Below are 25463 nucleotides of genomic sequence, written 5' to 3' on the forward strand. Positions count from 1 at the left end.
TGGAGTAGAAGGAAAAAGTCCCGATCAAGTTATTCCAATAAAAGTTTTTTTTTTTTTTGCAGTGTAGGAAGAGCATATGCCGGTGAGTAATGTTAAGATGCTTCTCTGTATACATTCCTGAAACGTTTTGTATGAATAGCTGTTCTTTTGAGTGATAAAAGTGCCACGAGTAGCGAGGTAATTAGCATTAGCGAGTCAGACTGGAGTAGATCATGACGATTCTTTGCGCACACATAAAGCAAAAATGATTGTCATTCTAATCATTTTCAATAAAAAATCGCTCCGAATCGAAAATCGATTTTGAATTGAATCGCAGGCCCAAAAAAAATCGGAAATCGAATCATGAGACTCATTCCCACCGCTAGCATCCAGTATGTGTGTGCGTCGTCCATGAAAAGGGTCCAAACCTGAGGGATGCCTCTGGCACCTCATCAGAAGCAGATGATCCTAGTTCTGAAATGTGTTTCTCTGCTCGCAGGGTTCTCTGCGCCTCTCTTTGGAAATGTACTCTCTTGTTTACCATTTTCTGCACTCAAAAGCACAAAAACAGCTGAGAGCAAAAGGAGAAGTAGTGTATAATGGAGCACGCAGTGACATGTCGGACTGCTGGTTACTCAAACATAGTGCTATCTGCTCAGGGGATGAATATAAAGCATTTGTGTGGACTTCTGAGAGAAAGTTTTAAATTGGAAAAAAATGACTGAAGGGGTGGAAAAAGAAAATATTTTTAAACATATTGTTAGAATATGTTTATTCTTCTTGTGTGTCCCACTGTGCCGCTTTGCTAACAACAAATATTCAAAACAGCTCCATGACAATCACAATGTACAGTGCCTGACAAAAGTGATTAGAACCCGAACATTTCTGCAGATATTTAATTGTATCTTTTCATGACAATGACACTTTAACACAATGAAAAGTAGTCAGTGTACAGCTTATAACAGCGTTCCACCAAAATAACTCCAAAGACAGCCATTAATAGCTAAACAACTGGCAACAAAAGTGAGTACACCCCTACATGAAACTGCCCAAAGCGTCAATATTTTTGTGGCCACCAATATTTTCCATTCTCCATTTCCTTCCTTCATTTCCCAACTGCACTTACTCACCCGAAGTTGTCAGCTTCACTTTCTCATTTCCCTCCTGCAAGCCAAAACTTCATTTATCTAATCACCTTGCCCTCTCTGGCCCGTTGTTAAAAAAAAAAAAATCATCCCATATGCTTCGCTCCATTAGAGCAGGTGGCTAACCGGTGGTAGCCAACACCTCAGCGAGGATTGGCATGCGAACCCGTGTCAGCAGAGCAGGAGAGGTGCTAGAACGTCCATTTTGTTAGTGACCTTATGGCAGTATTGAAGCAGCTCACACATTCGTTGGTTTCTATAATGGCTTCACATTGATAAATGTTTTCCATCTTTGAATAACAGCTTAAGATTGTCATACAGTGATAATCACATTTGACCATAATATTGAGTTAATCACAGACAGGAAATATGCGGGAGAAATAAAGGAAGGCACTGTGACACTTTCTTGGGATAACGGTGACATTAATCAATGTTCTCTTGTTACAGTTTTAATGTAAAACGTGCGCGCGTACTGTCGAAACCTCATACACACGTGCAAGTCATTTTAAATCGACATGAACCCAAATGACTGTGCTTGACAACGCTCCGCATATTTCACTTAATATTCAAAGTTCCCCTTCAAATGCCATAATGTGCTGTGAAGGAGAGCTATCTGGATGCACTTCAGCATGCTGAGGGGATGGAAGATAGTCACAGGAAACCCACTGATGGATCTGTTGGTGATTGGATGTGAATAAAAGCGGAGAATGGGATCAGCACTAGAATAGATTCTGAGCTGGAAAATTGTTTCCTGCAGTTTTCGGATTATTATAACGTGCACGGCAGTTTCTTTCTGCGTTTGACCCGACAAGCAGGTCTGACTAGAAATTAGTCCACCATGATCAGGGTCTACCTGAATGCTAGATGGGATAGCCCGCATGCTAATTGGTACAGTGGCTACTAGCTATAGGAATAGATAGACCAATAATCGTATCGGCGCCGAGATTGGGCATTTTGACGAATATTGGTACCGGCCTTTAAAAATATATATATATCTGACAGAAGATAAAAGGTCAATATAAAACCATTTAAATCTCAGGGAACTATTTATTTAAATTTTCAGTTAACTTTATAAGAGATGCTGGGAACCTTCTAAACCTTTTGTTTTTGTTCAACATTAAAACTAAGAAATGTCAAAGTTAAGATTTTAGGTATTTTAAATTTTTGGGAACAAAAATTATTTACTGTAGAAAACTATAGACAGCTATGGTATTTACTTGTTTAAGTTTCCATTTAACTTTTTAAAACGTACTGATAACCTTTGGAGCTCCCTGAACATTTTGTGAGAAATTTAAAAGGATGTCTATCGTCTAAGATAAAAAAAATAAAAAATCAACATTTTGAAAAGTTAGAAAAACTGTTCAGTAAACATACTTTAAGGCATTACAACAAAGTCCAAATTGGCATTTGTATTAAAAAAAATTTTTTGAAGCCAATTTTCCCCAACTCACCCTTTTTTGGGGGGACTGAAATTGAATATCGGCTCCAAATATCGGTTATCGGCCTCCTTGACTACAAATAATCGGCATCAATATCGGCCCTGAAAAAAACTTATCGGTCTATCTCTACTATAGTACTGTAGAGAAAGGTCTGCATCAATATTTGTGTCAGGGTGTTTTCATTTTTTAAAGTCTGAGAAACCAAACTATTTAACAGTAATAGTAGCCTGTATCTGGAATATTAACCTTACATCGCCTTTGTATTCAATTAACAGAAAAGAACACCTATGATGCCTCTGGCTCGTCCTTACCAAGCGACCCCGCAGTCCCGGCTGCTCCTGCTCATCCATCGGCTGACCAGAGGGTGCCTTTTGCGGCCCCCCATTCAGAGGCTGGCTCAGAATCTGTGGGGCAAGGCCTATCGGGCCTACCTGCCTTTTCGTCTGTCTTAACTGTCATGGCGGAAACTGTCAAACACCCAGACAGCCTTGGCCGTAGTCGAACTTCCCCGACACTCTCCACTGATATCAACATCACCCAAAGGCCTTCACAAAATTCCAGCCGAGTTGCAGAGGCGCCGTCTTCATCGTCCCCAGGAAGTTCATGTAAGACTGTCTGGCTACTTACACCACTTTTTGCTTTTTCCATGATGGCGAATGTTAGGACACACGTGCTCTTTGTCGTCTCCATCTGCCATTCTGCTGAATTTTCCTCTCAAGGTCATTGAATAGTTTGTAGCGCTGTTCCACTGAATTAAACAGTATCCTCCATCCATATTCTATATCGCTTGTCCTTATTTGTGCTGCGGATGAACCTATCCCAGCCGACTTGGGACGAGAGAAGCACGGTACGTCCTAGACTGGTCGCCAGCTAATGGCAGGACACATATTGACTAACGACCATTCACACTTTTATTCGCGCTTCTGGAAATTGTAGCGGCCAATCAACCTAAGATTCATGTTTTTGAAATGTAGGAGGATGTTGGAGTACCCAGAGAGAAAAAAGGCCAGATGAGGCAAGATGTACTAACCACTAGGGGTGTGACAAAAAATCGATTCTCATTTAGTACGATTCAGAATCAATTTTAAATGTCCCAAAATCGATTTTATTTAAATTATTTTATACTGTCTCCCCTTTGTTTGTTTGTGCGTGCCTTTATTGGGAGCGCTGTTCATGTTGTACCCGATTTGGCCGCTTAGGGGCAGTGTGGTTCCACACGGTCTAATACACTGTTAAGTTGTAGCCACATTAGAGAGTAGAAGGGAAAAGTCACGATCAAGTTATTCCAATAAAAGTGTTTTTTTTGCAGTGTGGAGCCGTTCTTTTGAGTGATAAAAGTGCCGCGAGTAGCGCGCTAATTAGCATTAGCGAGTCAGACTGGAGTAGATCATTACAATTCCTTGCACATCTATAGATTGAAGCAAAAATCATTGTCAATCAAATCATTTTGAATTAAAAAAAACACACGTTCTTAATCGAAATCGATTCTGAATCGAATCGCAGGCCCAAAAAAATCGGAAATCGAATCGTGAGACATTCAAAGATTCCCACCCCTACTAACCACCTTTGCACCATGCTGCCCCAAACCGTAACGTTTACATTGTTATTGGCTCTTGCTTGGAAACGGTATTCCAATCATCTTTTCTATGAATGTGTTAATCCACCAATTTCTACTCAGGTATCACAAATCACACTGTCTCGTTACCATCCTCATCGCCAGTGGTAAAAAGGGCAATAAATTGAACACCTCATTGATTCATCACTTGATTATGTCCAAGTAGTAAGTAGAGACACATCATTCACTCAATGGACAGTGTTAAATTGAAGGAACTCACAAGCTCTCAGTTGGGATGATCGGCCATCAATACGAGAGTTGCGTATACAAACATTGACCGTTCTAAACATCTATCTGCGCAGTGATGTGATTCATCTGGTGTCCTTAGAGACACCTAAACATGATTTACTAGTGACAGATGGACAAATTCGGCCTTAAGTCCCTGACATCATGGAAACAAATCTGTTATCTAAAGCTTACCTGATATCTCACTTTGAGTCTCACCTCTGAAGCCCGAGTCCACCAAGGCTTGAATATAGTGTCAGATAAATTCCACTGGTCGAGTAATCAAGTCATAAAATGTGAAGTGAGTGGAGGATGACAAACGCACTGTAGTGTTTTTCTCAAAAATGATAGACTGTCTTTGAAGCAGAGCTACGCAAGTCATTTAATTGCGACACGAAGGAAGGACCACAATTGTCTGTCGAGTAATCAACGGACCACATTGATGGGCACTCCAATGAAGAGTTCGGGCAAAGTCATAAAATGCTAACTGGAATGAAGCGAACCTCGTGTGCTTGTTTCACAGATAAGTCCAAAAACCCTAATAGTGGTGGCAGCGCCAATGATGGCCAGCATACGAAAGCACTTGAGGTATTAAGAGCTATTTTCAGCTTTGGCACAAAAGTAATGGCAACACATCGAAAGTGGAGCACCACCAAAGATGAACCATTTTGAAAAAAAAAAAGCCTTTTATCAAGAGTTTCTGGCCTTTATTTGTCCAATTCAAATTTAGCAGCAGATGGACCGTCACGTGAAGATCCAAATTCGGACGGTCGACAATCGTGCACGTGCATGCGTAAGATTTGATTCATCAAATAGTAGTGAGTAAGTGGTTCGTTCCTACACGAGAATGAGCTCATCTTGAGAGGAGTGAATGTGGATGTTACTTCGAAACAAGCCTTCCTACCAGGGTTAGAATAGTTTGGGATTTTTTCCTGATAATTAGTTTTCATTTCGTTTCAACTTTTGATTCTTTTAGAGTTGGTTTGTTAGACCTTCCTTCAGCTGTACAGCCGACAAGTAATATGGAAATTAGGGGTGTCAAAATGAGTGCGTTAATTTCAAGTTCCTTTAACGCCACCATTTTTTTAACGCGCGATTAATGACCGCCCCTTACTACGTCCACGTCAAAATTTAGCAGCAGTAAATTTAATAATATTGCATATATTTGTGGAGACTGGGGTCAAGTTGTATTTTACAATTGTAAAAGTGTGCAGAATTTTTTCCAAGTTACATGTTAAAGATTAGTTAGCTCTTAATATGAAAAGAAAAATATATTAAGCCGTCACCAATGTCTTACAAATGCAATTATGCCATCTAGTGGCAGAAACATGACCAACACAAATCAATATCACACTCAATCTTTTTAATTTTAACTCAGTTTTATGAATTATTATGAAATTACTGTATCAATGACTAAAAGGTGCAACCATATTTCTATTAGTTTAACATTCCCCCCCACTTTTATGTTAACAAGAGTATGAAAATATTTTATTGTTCATTTTATTGTACATTTAGATATAAAATTTGCGATTAATCGTGAGTTAACTATTGAAACAAAAAAAATTAAAATTGTAATCGCCTGACACCCCTAATCGAAATAATAATAATAATAATACTGAAATCAATCTCAAAAGCTCGTGTTAAGAAGGACTACAAAGACCAAATTCCACTAGAGTAATCCCTCCCGTTAATGCTTGTCTTTGTACAGCTGCGGAGAGGGACAAGCTAACCGCTGGGACATCTCGAGTGTCCGCACCCGCCAGACTAGCCCCTTCCAAACCCACCGGAATGACTCCTCCTGGGCCCACTGAGAGGACATCTCAGGTATCACCTCTGACTGCTCGACAGGAAACCACAACAGCCTCTGTGAAGCTCAGCACCACAAGCGTGGCTGCAAGCGGCACTACGAGATTGCCCCGCAGTTCAACGCCTTCGCCAAGAGTCACCACCGCGCAGTCCACCCCCATAACCACGATGCTGCCTGTGACCACCACCACCACCACCACCACCACCATCAGGGCTCCATCCACCAGGAGAGTTTTCATACCCCCAATCTTGAGGACGAACCCTCAGAGAGGAGGAACTACTGTCTTCATCTCCCCTTTCACCACCACCACTGAAGCTCCACCTCAGCAGTGCAATATCACCGAAAGATTGTGGGTGAGAACAGGTAAATATGACCCTTGTGTATTTGCAGGGTTGGGAGGGTTACTTTTAAAATGTAATCCATTACAGTTACAAGTTACCTGCTAATTTTTTTTAGTTAGTAACGTAATCCAAGTACCATATTAAAGTAATGTAACTGGATTACTTTTGGATCACTCCAATATTGAGTATGCTCATGAAGACAAAATAAAAATAAATATCACCACAATATATATTCTATACAACGTGCCCCTGCTAGTTGCGGGTGATAAGGACCCGTTCAGCCTACAAATAGCAAAAATCCTAGTGTAATTAAAATTGATTGATTGAGTGATTGATTGATTGATTGATCGATTGATTGATTGATTGGCCATATGCTGTTTTCAAACTGTCACTGAAAGCAACCACACCTCACAGTTAGATAGCTAGCTGGATGGATGGATGGATGGATGGATGGATGGATGGATGGATGGATGGATGGATAGATAGATAGATAGATAGATAGATAGATAGATAGATAGATAGATAGATAGATAGATAGATAGATAGATAGATAGATAGATAGATAGATAGATAGATAGATAGATAGATAGATAGATAGATAGTCATCCAATGAGGATGACGATATGTGACATCAACTGCAAAATTAACTTTTATCCGAGTCACAAGTTTAGCCGTGTATATGTTGTTTATGATGTCTAAATTGTGAATTGGTGGGAGGAAGATTTGTTTGGAAGGTGTAACTCGCATTATGGTTGTAGGCTAGCGGGCTAGCTAGCAAGAAGCTACAGCGCGTAGCATGCCGCTGGACTCTCAGCTCAAACTTTCGCTCCGAATAAGTTCAAGTGAATACCGGTCGCCATTTCCTCCTCCCGTCCGTGAAGCTTTTTCAAACTGGCCGCGTGTGGAGGACACGACTAGTCAGTTCGTTCAATCGTTCCCACCTCCCCGACATGTAGCAACAGTCCCACTCGCGCGGGCGTCCACGCGCTCTCTCTCCCTCTGTTTTTTCCTGTAACTGTAATGGAACACAGTTAAAAAATGTTTGCAATCTGATTACGTAACGGCGGTACATGTATTTCGTTACTCCCCAAGCCTGTTGATTTGTATGTTGTGGATCACCTCTCAGTTTTTAATTCATCTTTTCATTCCTGTGTCATAGTTGTGTCCATCTACGTGAGGAGGAACAGGCTGGACAGCATCCAGAGGCAGAATCTGCGCCGCGGACTCAGTCAAGGCCTCCGCAAAGCTCTGAATGATAGCTCAGCCCAAGCACAGGTTAAATCAGTTATAAATTTGCTTTCTTGAAACAGTGCATGTAAAGTACATTTTAAAGGAGAATGCAGACTCCCTCATATATACACTGGGGTACGCTCTATCCAAATCCCTGGATAAGAAATGTTGCTCACAAGATTAGCACTCTGTAGGGTGCACGGTGAACCTTTAACAAAAGAGTTTTGAGCTTGTTTGGATGTCCACGTTATAGCAGGCATTTCCTGGTTTACAGAAGACAACAGGCAACAGGAGTTTTAGTTCTGTAGAATAGGGAACGGTTCCATTGTTACCCAAACCATCACATTCTTGACATTTTTTTCGTGCAAGTTTTTTTTCTCCAAGCTAATACTATGCTCCCCTGTGCGAGCATGGCTCGAGCCTTGTCTTTTATTCCCCCCTCTACCTCCTTCACGTCTTCCCTTCTTGTCTCATTTAATCCCAGTCATTTTCACTGAAGCAACCCCCTTCGCTCCCGTCTGTTTTGACTGAAGGCCCACAGAATATTGTGCTCAATTGCTATAAAAACATGAAACCTACCAAAAGAAAGATTAAAGTCGAAAGTATATTTCTATCTGTTTCCGTTTTGCAGCAATTAGCATTAGAATATAGCGAAGTTTCATCATTATTGACAAATCTGTTTAAAACAGTGGGGGAAACAGCATTTTGCAACATGGCCCTGGTCGATCTCTTATACTCTGCTGCCACCTGCTGGCCGTTTTTATAATAACTACCATTGCTTCATGCATTCTCTTCAGTTCAGAGGCTGCATCAAAGCCTTTTGTATGCTCTAGGATTAAAAAAAACCCACTTTGGGAGCATGGTGATATTTAAAATAGAACATATTTATAGGACTCTTTTTAGCGAGTACCGAAAGGAATTTCCATCCTGTTTCCCTCTTATGGTGAAATTTCATTGCTCTGTACTAGTGCATGTGTAAGGACAATGAAGATTTCCCATTCCATTTTTGGATTACATTCAGTAGGTATAGCTGACGAAGTGTCCAGTGGGTTCAATATGGCTTCAATATATTAAAATACAACTCTGTTTTTCATTGTGATCATCATCCACCTTTGCATGAACTGCCTGTGGGCTTTCATCTTCTCAGCATTCGTCAACACTTTTTGTTGTTTCCCTTGACACACATTTGGAAGTTTACTAACTCAAAGTAAATTGCACACTTAAAACCAAGGACCCTCATATAGGCTAAGTGAGGACTGATATAGAAATGAGGTTGAGTGTTGCGTCCCACAAGGCAGTGGGTGATGAGGTGCAGTGTCTAAATGAGGATTGCAGCAGTCATCAAACTGACATGTCTTCTGATTGGTAATTGAAACAACTTGCATATTATTCGTGCTTGATGTTTGCCATGGTATAAGTGCACTACGTCACACTGAGAGCTTTTTTCGTGTCACCACATGAGGTTATTATAACACTTCTACACCACTGCAACCTAGCCTAACATATTGCTGAATAAATACCTTATTCAACTCTACCTAACTGAAGGTCAGTGCTCTCCCATGTCTCCTTGAAGCTCACAAAGTGTCTTGCCTCACTGCACTCCAGTCACCCATTTCACCACGGGATCCGTGGGCTCCTTTTAGTGGCGCTGCGCTCTCTCACTCAATGGGATGCAAGCTGCTGGCAAGGGCAGTCAGTCGCCTGTGTGTTTAATTAAGGCTTATAAATGGTTGGGAGGTGAGCAAACATGCAGATGTGACACTGATGATGGTAAACCAGTTTTCGAGATGCCAACTATGTCAATTTTAATGTATATTTTTTTGATAATTACTTTTACTTGCATTGGAACTTTGAACTTTGAAGTTAGCCACTGTTAACTCATTCACTGCCATTGACGGCTATAGATGTCAAAAATTCCTTTGAACTATTTCTATTAGTTTAACTTTTTTTTTCACTTTTGTTAACAAGAGTATGAAAACCTAGAAGAAAATTATTGTACATTTAGAACATAAAATTTGTGATTAATCGTGAGTTAACTATTGAAGTAATGCGATTAATTACAATTACAAATTTTAATCGCCTGATGCTCCTAATTTTTTTTATAATGTAATCGCCTGATGCCCCTAATTTTTTATAATCTTTTCTTTAAAAAAATATTTTAAAAAATGTCTAGGTTTTCATACTCTTGTTAACAAAAGTGGAAAAAAAAGTTAAACTAATAGAAATAGTTAAAATCAATTTTCGACGTTTATAGCCGTCAATGGCAGTGAATGAGTTTATACAATATTAAGACCCAGTTATACAAAGTAATAAAACACATATTAATTTGATGAACTGTAAGTCCTATGACTTCACATTATTTGTGTCATTATTTTCTTTTTTCGGTAGTCATGGACAAATTAAGCTTCATGAAGCACTTGTGATATTTTTGTCTCCTCTAGTTTAAAGATGCTTCATTTGTCCATCACTACCGAAAAGAGAACATAATTATGTGAAGTCTTAGGATTTACATTTCATCATAATTAGGTGTGTTCAGAGAAGAAAACCTCAAAAAGTAGTGATTGGAAAATGAAGCTTCATGAAGCTTCATGAAGCACTTGTGATATTTTTGTCTCCTCTTGATGGCACTCTTAGTTTAAAGATGCAGTGGAAATTTAATCAATTTACATCGCATGAACCTTTTATCTTTAAACCATCTAGACGAATCAAAAAGTAACACAAGTGATTCATGAAGCTTCATTTTCCCCTCACTACTTTCTTTGTGCAGGAGCCACAAAAAGGTAAAACACAGTTAATCATTTAGTGAAGATGTCTGCTTTAGATGCATTTGGCTGATATCTTGCTATATTTATGTGTTAGTAATGAAGTTAAAACAATATTCTTATTCAAATTAGAGGTGGGATTAACTTCTGCTATTAGCGGAGTATTTTACCAATGACACCAATTATCATAATACAAGGATAATCCATAAAACTATTGCCAGGAAGCACCTTCATGTAATGTAAATCCACAATAAAATGTGTTTTCGTTGGTTGTTTCTTTGGCAGTTTCACAATACATGGGAGAGAAAACTCCAATCTCATTAAAAGTACAAAATCATCATAAAGCATCCGTTGGCCTACTTCTACATTGGACAGCCATGATACAGATATTTGATGCTATTCTATATGTGCCACTGTACTGCAATTTCTCCACTGCTTCTTAACATATAAAAGGATACACCGTGAAATGGATTGGACGTTTTTTTATAACCTATTTGTAATGTTTTTAGGTGGAGACTGTATTTGGTTCACCCAACATGACGGTGGCTTATCACGTGACTGGAAAAGACATGGTTTACGTCCCCTCCATGGTGCTTTCGGGCTTGGACGGGTATGGTCGTGATAAGCTGATTGCAGACCTGCGACAGTACCTCCCCATGGTTACAGCACTCCCCATTCCCGTTGCAATGTGGAGAACCAGCCCGGCTCCTGGCTTCCAGCTGAAAACAGGTCAGGAAGAAAAAAAGAAAAGAAAATCATCTTAAGACTTTCTGCTATAGTTAGATTATTATATTATGCTTGTGTGGTGTTCGTGCATTGACTTTTAAACAGGAACAAACTATGAAGAATTTCCTTTATCGCAACACTTAATCACAATGTAATAGGAACAGCAATAATAATACAGAGGTGCCTTAAAGTATGAGTTTAGTTTGTTCCATGACCTCACTTTTATGTCAAATCATCTTTTCCTATTTAAATAAATGGATATGCAATTAATCCGTCACAACCCCCTCAAAATGCCCAAAATATTTTTTTACAAACATGTTTTTCATCAGTATTGTACTGTACTGTATTGTACTTTTTTTCTGTTGAGTGACCTTTTGGTGTTTGGCAGACCAATTAAATGATACATTACCGCCACCAACTGATCATTTCCTTTCACTCGAAGGAAACCAATGTGAACTGATGGTGGCCAGATGTTGTGAAGTTTGCTGCTGCCAGCGGTGTCTCAGATTTTTGCTTAAATATCAAGTCAGCGGTTAATATAGCAAGACACTTGTATCTCAAGACACCACTGTACTGGTCAAATTGGTTAATGGTTATAATAATAATAATAATAATAATAATAATAATAATAATAATAATAATAATAATGGTTTTGAAAATTGATAAATTATAATAATAATAATAGTTTGGAAAATTGATAAGTGATAATAATAATAATAATAATAATAATAATAATAATAATAATAATAATAATCGTTTGGAAATTGATAAATGATAATAACAATAATAATTTTAAAAATGTACTATTTGTATTTCTCAGTTCAGCCAGTTTTAGGGTATATATTTGGGCATATATATTTTTATATTTTTATGCATTTCATTTTGTATAACATGAAGTAGAATTGCAACAAATATCTTGACATGTGTTGGATGAAACTACAGTGAAGAGTCAGATTGTGTAACAGACTGAAATAAGACCATGTTAAAATAAAGGCTAACATCTTCCACTGTTTCTTCTCCAGTTCTGCAATTTGTGGGAGCAGCCGATGATCCACGCTCATGTCAGTTTTCCCAAATGATGGAGGAGAGGCTGAAGAAGGTTTTTTCTGAAGCACAGGCCAAAGTGCTCAGTGTCAACAGCAAACTGTCTGTACAGGTAAGGAAACTGTAAGTCTTTCTATTTTGGATGTGAGGGAGTAAAAATCATGGCTTTATGTATTTATTCTATCTATAAAAAAATGCATTCTTGCTTTTCCATACTTTTCCCCTAATGCAATTTTCTGTTTCGCCTCGTCTTAATTTGCCCGTGCCCAGATGCTGAGTGTCTCCCAGGCTGCCGGCTCTTCTGCTGTGTCATTGGTTTACAGTGTGAAAAATGGGACTGTCTTTCTTAATGGCACCACTGCTTCAAACCTCCTTGGTCAGCTGTCTTCTGAGCTGGTGGGCTACTTCCTCTTCTACCCACCGCTTATCGTCGCTGAGCGTAAGTCACAATTTGGCCGGTGAAGTACGTCAAATGCAATTTAACGGTACGCCCCCCCAGATTGATGCCATACTATGACCTTTTTACCGGTTTGTAACAAAGCATGCTAGTCGTTCATTTTTCTGGAGCGTTGTTTAATATGAGGCGATACACTGATCTACCCTCCCATGATTCAACCTTATTGCGACCTTGCAGTGTTATGGTTGCTAAAACACAAATTAACTGTATGTGTTTCATCCCAGGCTCATTTGCAAGCCAAGTTCTTCGTTTATGTTTTAGATGTACTTAAAGGAGAAAAAAGCAATGATGACAGGGAATCAGCATGAGCCTAAACAGCATTCCCGTAGAGACCCAGTGTGCCGTCTGTTCTCATCCCATATGCAGCCTCAACCGCTTTGAGTCAAACACAAAATCCTTCGGTCTAATAAGAAGCAAATTTGAAACAAATTTTTTTTAAGCCCAGAGAGAAAATAATTTATTTCGTTTTATAAGATCGTCTACAAAATTCATGATTCTGCTTGCAAAGCTGGGGTTACGTACTCTGAGATGCGATCGAGTCGTTTACTGTCACACACAAACGACATCGCCCGAGGGGATACACTGAAAGACTATAAAAGAGTGCATAAACTGTATTGTTTTGCATTTATTTCTTACAGTAGATATTGAAATTGACCACAAACTGCTCTGTGTGGCAATAGGGAGGTAGATATTTCACACTCCAGCGAGTTATTTGGAATAATGTGCCAAACAAAAGATTGCTTTGTCTTGACTGCCACAAGTCAAATTGTGTCCGCATGGAAAACAATTTCAAGCTTATCGGCAACTTCAGCAACGTTTTTTTGTTCACGTTTGACTGGAACGCTTTGATGTTGGTCCTTTTAAGTGGTCTCAAATGCAATATGAATCAGGAGCTTTTAGCTAGAAGTGATTCTCCAATACATTAGGAGAAGATATTTGAATGGAACGAGTTGCATTTAATGCACTTTAAAAAAAAAAACAATTTTCACTATGGCAGATGCTACGAACATTAGTTTGAACCAACTATTGACATATGGCAGTTTTGTTTACATCTAGCGTGACGATGTATCTGGATGGCGTTAATGAGCATTGAATTAAGCTCTCATTAAAATGACATTAGGGAGTGAAGCTGCCTCCAAACACTTTTTGTGCCAACAAGGAAAAAAAGACTCCAAAGTCTAAGAAAAGAGTAAAAATGATCATGAGACAAAACTGCAAATGAGGGTATGCTTGTTTTTCATCACGTCCTTCAGTGACATCACTGTTGCTTGCAGGAGGTGTGACTCCCTCCTCACCTCCAAGTCAATTTGTACCGGAAATAATTAACAGCAGGGGATTCTCCCACCACCTTTGGACTTTGCTCTCACTACCTGGAAACACCACCGTCCTGTCGTGTGCTTCTGTCGTGCCGCTTGTGGGCTTTTTCCGATCAGGTCAGCGAAGTACCTTGATGCCTTTTGTTTACAAACATTATGAATAAGGTGTATTGTTATGGGTGAGAGATGTAGTGGAATTAGAATCATTCAGGCTCAGATTTAATGCTCCTTGAAGCCAAATCCCACCAATGGGCAGCTATTTCCGCAACGCCCCTAAACTGGCATTTGGAGGCTTACAAGATCAGCTTCCCATTAAAACAAATTGACACAGAGCCAATTATTAATGGCCATGAGAAGGTAAAAACTGCCTACTTCGCACCACCAAAACGGATACAAACGCATCTGCTGACATTGCCTTGACCTAGTGATAACCTTCTATAGATGTGTTCCCGCGAGTGTTGTGATGATATTGTGTGCTACAGCAATTTGAACAATACCCCAGTGCAGTAGTTAAATGAACCTGGTCCATGTGGAGTTTTGGATAGTACGATACGGAGGAACTTGCAAGACTTGATCACGCCATGGGTTTGTCCTCAAGAATTTCTATAATTTGACGATGATGAGTCTGGATGAAGCTGACCATACACCGTGAGAATTGCTAATACACAGATGACCAAAACATCCTATTCTTCTTGGTTGACAGTTTGTTGTTCTACAACAGCTTCAAATTTAGCTTCCCAACACCTACAGGACTGAAGTGGAACAGCAACATCCCTGCAGCTAATCTCTGTTTTCAATTCTGAATCCCCCCATCCTGTTTTCCTCAGCCACCATTCTGTTGTCATGCCTGAGTGTACATCAGTCTGCTCTCGCAGGCCAGCAATGCAGCGTCCCTGCAAACACTGCAGCAGCCTACAGCACAGGAGCTTAATCAAGCAGGAAATAGATGTTAAAAAAAACACACACACACACAGCATCAGCCAAGGTTTTGGCAGCTGAGCACTCTCCTTGCTGCTGTGTTTGTCTGACTTGCAGCCAGCTCAGATTTGTATCTCACTAAATCAGATATTTTACACCTCATAACCAGATTAGAGTGATTGAATCTCCAACTCACACAGAACATCGATTGTTAGAACGACTGTTGATGTTAGAGCGATGTGATTAAACAATCGTTGTATTTTTCCTGCGTCTCCTAAAAACAATAGAATGGTGACTGAAACAAGAAAGCAATTTGTTGACGAGCAGTTTGAAATTATGTTCAGCCATAGAGGAACTACAGTACATGATGCATTGACTTCGTGAGCTTTAAGGAGTACCTGTGGTGATCAGGGGGGAAAATAATTTGATCCAAACGAGTTTTTGTTACAACTGGTTGTATTAAAGTGAGTTTATAATAACACCCGGGACCAATCATTCGGAGACATCGAGGAAGCTGATGCGTGCAGAATATCCTTGGCCTGTAGAAGGCGTAGCCGTGACATAGAGACGTTGAAAGGCAAATCTGGATTACGAAAAAAAACTATAATGGTGAAATGCAAAGTTTATGGACTTCTCAATAACAATAAAAAAAAACCATGAGGATAAGCAGTGATTGGCGGTTAAAATAGAACACAGAATGAGTATTTCTATATCACACACAGATATCTCATGCGATGTGCCGTGATGTATGTCGTGGGAGAAGCGCATGCGCAGTGTGTGACACGGTCACGCCAGCTGCTTTATTTGACAGCAAATCACGGAAGGTGTTTACTATGGAGGTAAATTTGGTGCAAAACTAACTTGTGCAAAAAATTTGTACCTGTAGAAAAAAGTCTAAATTTGTATCTGTAAAAGTCGTGATTTGTATCTGTAAAAAAAATGTGTGCCTGTAAAAAAACAATTTGTGTCTGTAAAAGAAATTTGTACCTGTAAAAAAAAAATGTGTATGTGTAAAACAAATTTGTATCTGTAAAAACAAATTTGTACCTGTAAAAGTCATGATTTGTATCTGTACAAAAAAAAATTCGTACCTGTATTAAAAGTATAAATTTGTATCTGTAAAAGTTGCGATTTGTACCTGTAGAAATGACAACTTGTAGTCAAAGAAGTCGCCACTAGGAGTCACAAGTGGGTTTTCTGCTGCTGTACTGTGACGTGAGTTTTGCCCCAATTGTTGCGCTACAAATGTAGCAAAACTAATTTGTACTTGTAGAGCGCCTGATTTGTACTTGTAAAGAAGGGGGCGGGCTCTGGTGCAATGAAGGGTTGTTTTGACCAATCAAGTGAGAAGGATTTGAGCGGATTGGAGCGCAACCTCATTGGTTTAGCGAACGACGGTGGCGGGACTCGCGGAAGGATACAAGCAGGACACATCGTCGCCAACCAACATACATATTAAGAATACTTCAGTCGACTGAAGTATTCTTCCTCAACATACATATTAAGAATACTGAAGTATTCTTCCTCAACATACATATTAAGAAGTATTCTTAATATGTATGTTGGTTGGCGACGATGTGTCCTGCTTGTATCCTTCCGCGAGTCCCGCCACCGTCGTTCGCTAAACCAATGAGGTTGCGCTCCAATCCGCTCAAATCCTTCTCACTTGATTGGTCAAAACAACCCTTCATTGCACCAGAGCCCGCCCCCTTCTTTACAAGTACAAATCAGGCGCTCTACAAGTACAAATTAGTTTTGCTACATTTGTAGCGCAACAATTGGGGCAAAACTCACGTCACAGTACAGCAGCAGAAAACCCACTTGTGACTCCTAGTGGCGACTTCTTTGACTACAAGTTGTCATTTCTACAGGTACAAATCACAACTTTTACAGATACAAATTTATAGTTTTTGTACAGGTACAAATTTTTTTTTGTACAGATACAAATCATGACTTTTACAGGTACAAATTTGTTTTTACAGATACAAATTTGTTTTACACATACACATTTTTTTTTTTACAGGTACAAATTTATTTTACAGACACAAATTTTTTTTTTACAGGTACAAATTTATTTTACAGACACAAATTTTTTTTTTACAGGTACACATTTCTTTTACAGACACAAATTTTTTTTTTACAGGCACACATTTTTTTTACAGATACAAATCACGACTTTTACACATACAAATTTAGACTTTTTTCTACAGGTACACATTTTTTGCACAAGTTAGTTTTGCACCAAATTTACCTCCATAGTTTACATCTATCGAGCATTCAATTCAAATGCAGTCAATGAAGCCCAGCTCGACAGTTTATCAACAACTTTGTCTTGGATACTTATTTGCTTGCCTCACACCTTCACAGCGGCATCTGAAGGGAGTTTGGCCGCTTGCACGTTATAGAGAGGACACGAAAATACGCCGCTTATTTTAGCGCAAGCTAGCAATTTAGTTCAAATGGATAAGCGATTCAGAAAACGGATAGATGGATGATTGGAAGATCACCCCGGGGTTATGCTGGCGCGGTGCATTAAAATTAACCAGGGGGGGGGGGGGGGGCGTTGCAGGTGCACGCTTTAGGAAAATGCAAGATTATACACAAAGATGCGAACATCAGATATTTATCTAACTACACAATATTGCTCCGTTAACCTCACCAAGGCCTTAAAATAGGCCACTTGAGGTACACTTTAATAAGTTGTCAAAAACTTTAGATCTTAGTCAGCTGACTTAAATATATATTTTTGTTTATCTTTTCAGCGCTAGAGTATCACAACCTGAACACCTCTATTGCCACCAGGGATTTTTGGGTTATCACAGGTAAGAGCGTTAATTAATAACATTGTTTCCCCCCCCCCCCCCTTCCCACCCTTTTTGTGTATAAATCAGCCTAACTTGTTGCAGTGTATACATACGCATTCTAGTTTTCTTTCTCATACAGTAGCAGGCTAGATTCTTACTAGTATTTTCAGGTAAGAACAAAGGTTGCTAATGGACCGAAACGTTTGTCTCCTGCACTTCCTGTGATCCAAGGCCAAGTCTGTTCAAGGTCTTCCCCTTAATAACTTTTGGGGACACTCAAGATATACAATCTAAAATATGGTCCTGAATAAATTGGAACAACCTTATGCTACATAAGGCGATTGTGTATATCAGTGATCAGTGAGTGAAAGTAGGTAGTAAGTAGTAGGGCTCACTTCCTGGTTGTAGTTACGGTAATTCCAAGATCATGTAACTAACCAATATTTGCAAGCATGTGTCTAATTTCACTTGTCATGTGTCGCCCCCCTTCACAGTTATCCAAGATGTGGATAACGTCAGCCTGGCCGAACTATACCAAAGCTTTGCCAGTCTGATGGAGCAGCGGCTTGCTGAGTTGTTTGTGTTGGCAGGCCAGCAGGGCACTCGCTTCAGACGAGCTACAGCTGTAGGCAGCTACACTGTCCAGGTATGATAAAGATCATTGTACATGGGGATTAACAGCTCTCAGTTGCTCTGGAAGAAAGACTCATATATATATAATAGATGCTACTGAGTGCCTCACATGAATTTATAGCATGCAGTGAGAATGTCTGCCTCGCAGCATGAAGGGTCAGATTAGGATGTTTCAAATCTCAGTTTAGAACATACTTTTTGAAGTTTGCAAGTTCTTCCTCTACTTGGGTGGTATATGTAGCTCTTTGGGTACTATGACTTCCTCACACAGTCCAGAAACATGTTCGGCTAATTTACCTTTTTCCAATGCAGGGTACCCACTCGAATTGGCCTGCTTTACCAGCTATTGATTTCCAGCCATACATTCTGTCATATTTGTATTTTGCAATGGAAAAATGACTGCTTCAGACAGTTTTGCGTAGAGCTGAGCCGAGCCAAGCAAGTGAAAAAGCTGTGTTAATTGCCCATAGGTATAATTGTGGATTCAGTTTGGTCTGTGATTGGTTGGATAGGCTACAGTGTGCCTGTGACTCTCTGCTCTTGAAATGTGATAACTAAATTCATTATGAATATAGTTTTACTTTCAACTACACAACATGTTCAGTGGCATCAGAGCTCTCTATACATATATCAAAATGATGATTTATAATGGAAGACAATGTGACCAAAATCAGCATTTTATAAAGAAACACGGTATAAGTTTCCCTTTCCCATTTGCAACAATTTAGAAATTACCGCATGGTGCCATTATGAACCTCTACAATACATGTTGTGACAATCTGCTGAAATGTTTAGCTTCCTTGTGTTTTTTTTTTTTATACATACTTTTTCTTTTATATAACACATCAAATACATCAAAAAAGCTTAAAATTTGACAAACAGCACCCAGGAATTAATCATTGTCTATTGGGTATCTTTGCCTAAATGTGAATACACCAGCACATGCAATATTTATTGTATTGACTTGTTCTTGTGTTTGGTCTGGTTCAGATGGTGAGTCTCAGAAGAGTTCCGGGATTGAGGAATCCAGCAGAGATGACCTACTACGTGCAGCACAATGGCATTCCTTTAGCGGGCGCATCAGCTGCCAAGGTCCTCAACACAGTGGATTCTCAGACCATGGCGCTCACCCTGGGCTACTTTGTTCAGCTGCAAGCAGAACGTAAGCAACAGCATCCTGTAAGCGTTTGACACGTGGACGTTGACAACCTCAAACCACATAACGGGTTTAGAAAGAAGAGCTTTGTGTTCTAAAATCTCTCTGAAAGGCTGCCGGCAGGTCATTGTTTGCTCAGGCTGCAGAGCTGCTCGGTGCTTGGTGAACAGTACGGGAGGGAGACAGTCGAGGCAGTTAAGAGCTGGTAGCTTTCTCTCATACAGTAGATTGTTGCCCACAATCAACTCGCAATTCAAAACAATTCAGATCACAAAGGTTGATCTGAATGGCGAGTATTTTAGCGTAGGTGTAATGGCCACAAATGCATGTTTTAGTAGGATAAAGTAGACTATGTATGATATTATGCATTCAACATGCATAATTAGTTTTCAATATGACATTGAGTTTACAACTGGATATGCAGTGAAACCTCACATTCACAAGAGTTGGGGAGTCGTGCTGTGCAAAAGTGAACATCTGTAAATAATCGACTGATGCCACAAGATGGCGGCAAAGCGCTTCTTTTGCCTCAGTGGAGCTCTTCAACTCACGTCACCATAGTTTCTGGGCACCAAGATTCCACAAAATGGTGGCGAAGCACTACGTTTGTCTATATGCTGCTAAAGTAGAACAATTTACTTTCCTCATATCTTTTATCTATTCTTCTATGCCCTCCATTTTCTATACCGCTTATTAGGGGTGTGAATTGCCTAGTACCTGGCCGTTCGATTCGTATCACGATTCATAGGTCACGATTCGATTCGATATTGATTAATCTCAACAAATCTATAAATTGATTATTGCGATTTTATTTTTATTTTTACGCACATTTAGAAAATACTAATCCGGAAACTTGTACATGTACACTGTAAGATTTGTACGAAAATGTATTTATTTATCTGAAACTTTAGGCTTATATCTGTGAGCCACTTTATTTAACAAACAATCTGTTTCATGTTTGAACAGCACTGAAATAAAATATGAAGGCTTAATGTTCCATTAATATAACATTCTTCCATGCTTAACGTCTGAATTCTAACCCTAAGTAAGACATTTTGTTGAATATTCCCATGAAAAAAATTGATGTTTTAAAAATCGATTCGGCCGCATATCGAATCGATTCGAGAATTGCGCGCTGTAATATCGCGATATATCGCCGAATCGATTTTTTTTTACACCCCTACCGCTTATCCTTGTTGCCAGTCAGTCACAGGGCTCATCTGATCTCTATCTAATAAAACATGATATATTTTTTTCTTTCAAGTTCCTATTTATAGAGATCACACAAACCATGCAATTTACTATTTGACATTAACATGAGTAATGTGGAACCAATCATTTAAAAACGGTGGCCATTTAATTAAAAAACATGATTGGTGCAATAAAATGATGATGGAAATGATCATGTTTTACATTCCTCAGCTGTGGTTAAGAACCCTCCAAATAACCTTTGGATCATCGCTGCAGTGTTGGCACCCATAGCTGTTGTGACACTCATCATCTTCATAATCACAGCTGTGCTGTGCAGAAGAAACAAAAAGGACTACAAAGCGGATGCAATCGGGAACCTCAATCCACGAGCTAAGGTAAACTTCCATGTGTTGAAGTGTATCCTTTCCATCTCGACCATCAAACACTCCATTAAAGAAGTAAAAAGGATCGTTGCAACATCAAAGTATGATTCATCTCAGAATTTATAGCTTTTATATTCATCCCACCATCCAGTCAATCATCCAACTTGAATTTATTCATCCATGATAAAAATGAGGTGCCTGTAGCTACCTTCTAAGTCCTGTTAAAACCCTTTACCTCACTTTCAGATGGCGTACCGGAGGGATGTCAACTACTATCACCAGGTACGACAATTTCCGTCTATGCATGGTGCCAAATGAGGGGTTCGAAGGAACTATCTCCACTACTTTATATTGCACCGCCCTGATGAAAACTAGCAACACAGCAGCCCACTGGAGCTATAACGCTTTTTACAATGGGATTCTCTCGGATGAAAGACAATTGGCTTCAAGCAGTCTCCAGATGTTACTTGACAGATCCAGCCATCTTTTACACAGAGTGTTTATAAAGCACAAGTGTGTGAACTTACAAGATTGCAAAAAGGCAGGGTGTCGATATATCCCACTCAAACACCTCTCAGCACCTCCTGTGTTATTTTTGCTGAGTTTGGCTTCTCTTCACCCGAATGGATCAGTGTAGATGAATGAAAACAAAAAGTGACACCCTCAGCACATTCCGCTGCTTTATTGATACTAATAAAATCTTACGCTACCGTCTGTAATCCACAGTTATTACAGTACACAATTGATCCCTCTGCGATCTTCGCATTAAGAAAAAAAAACAAACACATGGTGATTTTCCCTTGGAGTGAAAATTGTGATTGGTTTATTCTGACAGATGTTGTGGTCAGTGCATACGTTAGCTGCGCTAGTAATTCATTTCAAGTGAACTGAATATTGGACATGGCTAAACATTCAGTGATTTCTATAGACTGTGAGGGTGCACTAATACAAAGAGAGAGCTTGTTCAGTGGGATGTCACATTGATTTTGCAACGCCGGATGGATGCATTTGAAGCACTATATATTTCACTCTGAGTGTGAGAGTGCATGGGATAGCTACCTTTCTCTACACACACAGTAAGTCATTCCTCTTCGCCCCCCCCCCCCCCCCCCAGTGTATTTTAATGTTTAAATCCATCATTATATGTTTATGAAAACTTGCCAATCTCATCTTATCACCACCAACTGTGAGTGTTTATTGGACACGAAGTTGGAAGAAGATGAAAAGGGCTTTAGTTAAATCAATTTATTTTCTGCAGTTGAAGGCACAGCAGCGGGGTAAACACAGCCCCCCTTAATTTCTCTACAAATATAAGTAATTTATTTACAGCTATTTTTGGACACCCAAGTTCATGGCATTCTTCTAAATGCCTTGAATGTATTCTACTCAACAAAAATATAAACGCAACACTTTTGTCTGGTCTGGGGACTCAGAAAACCAGTCAGTACAGACCTGTTTTTCTGATTCCCTTGACCCCCCCACCCCACTAAAACAAAATTGTACCTTTCAGAGTGGCCTTTTAATGAGGGCAGTCTAAGGCACACACACACACCTGTGCACTAATCATGGTGTCTAATCAGCATCTTGATATAGCACACCTGTGAGGTGGGATGGATAATCTCGGCAAAGGAGAAGTGCTCACTATCACAGATTTAGATTGCGAGCAATATTTGAGCGAAATGGTGATATTGTGTATGTGGAAGAAGTTTTAGATCTTTGAATTCATCTCATAAAAAAATGGGAGAAAAACAAAAGGGATTGCGTTTATATTTTTGTTGAGTGTATCTACTTTTGGAATATTTTAAATACCTTTAATAATCCATTTCTTCCCCTTAACGCATAGAGTTATATACATGACACATCTACACTGTACATGTAATTGTGGGAATATGTTATTGTGATTTTTATTCTCCACAATTTTTTTGCCGTGAAACAACTCCCACATAATACTTCAGATTTATACTGTTCAAATTTCAACAGACAGATCACAGTTAAAGTTTTCTTTTTATTCATTTATCATTTAACTACAATCCCCCCCAAAACATTTTTCACATGAATTATCTTTCCTATTTACTTCATAAACACATGCATTCAAATCTTACCATTCAGCTAATAGCATTACATTTCTGCAGAAATTGCCCTTTTCTAGTTGGCCAATACATTTTTACAGATGTCCACTTCTATATCTTTCTGTGACTCTTCCAGTATCTCTGTATCTCTGTTGACAGTCCAAGATTAGTGGCCACTTGCTCTGAGAACATTGTTTGAAGCCTTGTAGTGTTGTGGAACTGTTGATCAGTTTTTGTGTTTTGTTTTGGTTTCATGATGTCAAATTGAAAACGTGATCAAGAGAAATGTTTGAAGAGTAATTGGAATTGAAGCAGGACATTTATTAGTCTATTAATGGATAGAACGTGATGTGAAATTTGCTGTTCAGCTCCTTGTGAGAGAACAGAAAGCTGTTTAAAAGTACTGAAATACGACGTGCATTTAAAGCTTCAGAAAAATTCATATAAAATGTATTTGCAAAGGCTTTACTGTAATTTAAGTCTGTCAAAGTGGGACACTACAATCTATGTGAAAGTCAAATGTACAATAACTTCTTGCTAGTCAATCTGGTGACCAGTTGTTGAGTCATTACCTTAGCTAATGGTTAAACTAATTTTGAGTAGCAAAACGTACAGTAGCTACATGCTAAATGCTAACATGAGTGGTCTGTGTTGTTACAGATTTCCTAACAATAAACATTGTATGATCGTTTTAGTGTGCAACAAAGTTTTAACAAACGGTGCAAACAATTCTAAATGGTAATATTTGCATTGACATTAATGCTAACACTACATGAGAGGTGTCACCGCCAATATTACAGACAAAATGAGCAAAAATAATTTGATGCTAAATGGCAAATATATGTAAAATAAATTTACTGTTTTATATTGTTCCTTTAATTTAAACTTTTTCATCTCTTTTTTTCCCCCCTCAGCCAGTTCAAGGTTTTGACTACGCGAAGCAACATTTGGGGCAGCAGGGAGGAGACGAGGAAACCCTACCTGCTGGTCAAGATACTTTGATGTTGTCTCTGAAAATCCGTGATGCGCCACTTTCGCTGGAGAAGACCTTGAAACACGAGGGCACAGTCAACAAGGCGAACCTCACCAGTGACAAACACAAAAGGTATTTTCACCGCCATTCAAGTGCCCTGCATCAAAATGGAAACCCGCAGCATGCGCAGCCCATTCAGAGAACTGAAAAAGTGCCCTCCTAATGCTATAAAGTTGAATAATACACAGACATGAGCAGAGATCGTTGCGTGGCCAGGTCAAATTGAGCGGTTGACTTATTTGATAGCAAGTGCTGTTCTGGAAATGAATTGTCATGTTAAATCATGAGTGATTGTTTAATGCCACCACAAATAGGGCAGAATCTATCAAAGCCCGGATTCAATTTCAGAGCAGGATAATAAGATTACATTTAAATGCATACAACAGAATAGGCAATACCAGGACAAAGCTGGTCGTGCGTTTGACGTCAAGATGACTCACTGTCGTCAATCAAAAGTCAGACACACTTTATTTAGCCTTACCTTCATATTTCTACTGGCGCGTTTGCAGTGTTTTAAGTTAGCTGCTAGCAAGACTTGAATGTAGCCTCACTTCACTAATCCCTCCCCCCCCTCGAGTCTCTGACAAAAGCCTCACACGGCCATTCATAATTCAGTGCGATTATAAGAGTCACATAGTCGCGATAAATAATCGCAGAGAGAAAATAGCAGTGCTAGCAATATTAAGCTAGCATTAGCATTATAAACAAGCCAATTAGCCACGACTGCTATGCTGGTAGCATGATATTCATAATGGTGTGTTAATTAATATAAAATTCTATGCCATGTTTTCAGCTTTTAGTTTTTTTTTTTGGTATGTACAATCAATTAAAAACTAATAATAGGTGATGAACTTACCCGTCAAGCAGAAATGTTGCTACATTCATTTCTGGACTATAAGGCGTAACTGACCATAAGCCCCGCTAGCTAAATTTGGGGAATACTCGAGTTTGTTAGACATATAAGCCGCACCCAACTGTAAGCCGCACGTGTTTTAATGTTACCGCACCGGGTTTCCGCTACTTTCTATTCCATAATGAGGGCGCAAAATGTCTCGCTCTCGTTCTCTCTCCTCGTATTTGGGCTCACTTGGTTTGGTTTGCTCTGCCTAAGGCTCTTGCGCTTCCTTTATAGTGCACCCCCTTGTGATCTGATTGATAAGCCGCAACTTTGTATTAGGTGCAGGGTCGAA

General features: G+C 39.3%; 1 protein-coding gene and 1 long non-coding RNA gene across 3 annotated transcripts in view; one reads left to right on the top strand and one right to left on the bottom strand.

Moving 5' to 3' along the window:
- Positions 1 to 25463, top strand: part of kiaa1549lb (KIAA1549-like b) — a 58277-nt gene that overhangs the window by 19299 nt on the left and 13515 nt on the right. For both annotated transcript variants that reach the window (XM_086072110.1, XM_086072111.1), the window contains 12 exons: positions 2839 to 3168; positions 6112 to 6573; positions 7711 to 7826; positions 11053 to 11272; positions 12292 to 12425; positions 12584 to 12752; positions 17767 to 17826; positions 18303 to 18454; positions 19432 to 19603; positions 21020 to 21183; positions 21418 to 21453; positions 24155 to 24345. In XM_086072110.1, the coding sequence (XP_085928236.1) occupies positions 2839 to 3168; positions 6112 to 6573; positions 7711 to 7826; positions 11053 to 11272; positions 12292 to 12425; positions 12584 to 12752; positions 17767 to 17826; positions 18303 to 18454; positions 19432 to 19603; positions 21020 to 21183; positions 21418 to 21453; positions 24155 to 24345 (2206 nt within the window). The remainder of the gene's footprint in view (positions 1 to 2838; positions 3169 to 6111; positions 6574 to 7710; positions 7827 to 11052; positions 11273 to 12291; positions 12426 to 12583; positions 12753 to 17766; positions 17827 to 18302; positions 18455 to 19431; positions 19604 to 21019; positions 21184 to 21417; positions 21454 to 24154; positions 24346 to 25463) is intronic.
- On the bottom strand, positions 19291 to 25285 carry LOC147177048 (uncharacterized). Its single transcript, XR_015094443.1, has 3 exons — positions 25130 to 25285; positions 24222 to 24288; positions 19291 to 19590 (listed from the first exon to the last, which is right to left on the bottom strand). It is a non-coding gene; the product is annotated as an uncharacterized LOC147177048 (long non-coding RNA).

The sequence above is a fragment of the Leptonotus elevatus genome, chromosome 3 (genome assembly GCF_054856555.1).
Source record: "Leptonotus elevatus isolate MCC_2025b chromosome 3, RoL_Lele_1.0, whole genome shotgun sequence".
Lineage (NCBI taxonomy): Eukaryota > Metazoa > Chordata > Actinopteri > Syngnathiformes > Syngnathidae > Leptonotus > Leptonotus elevatus.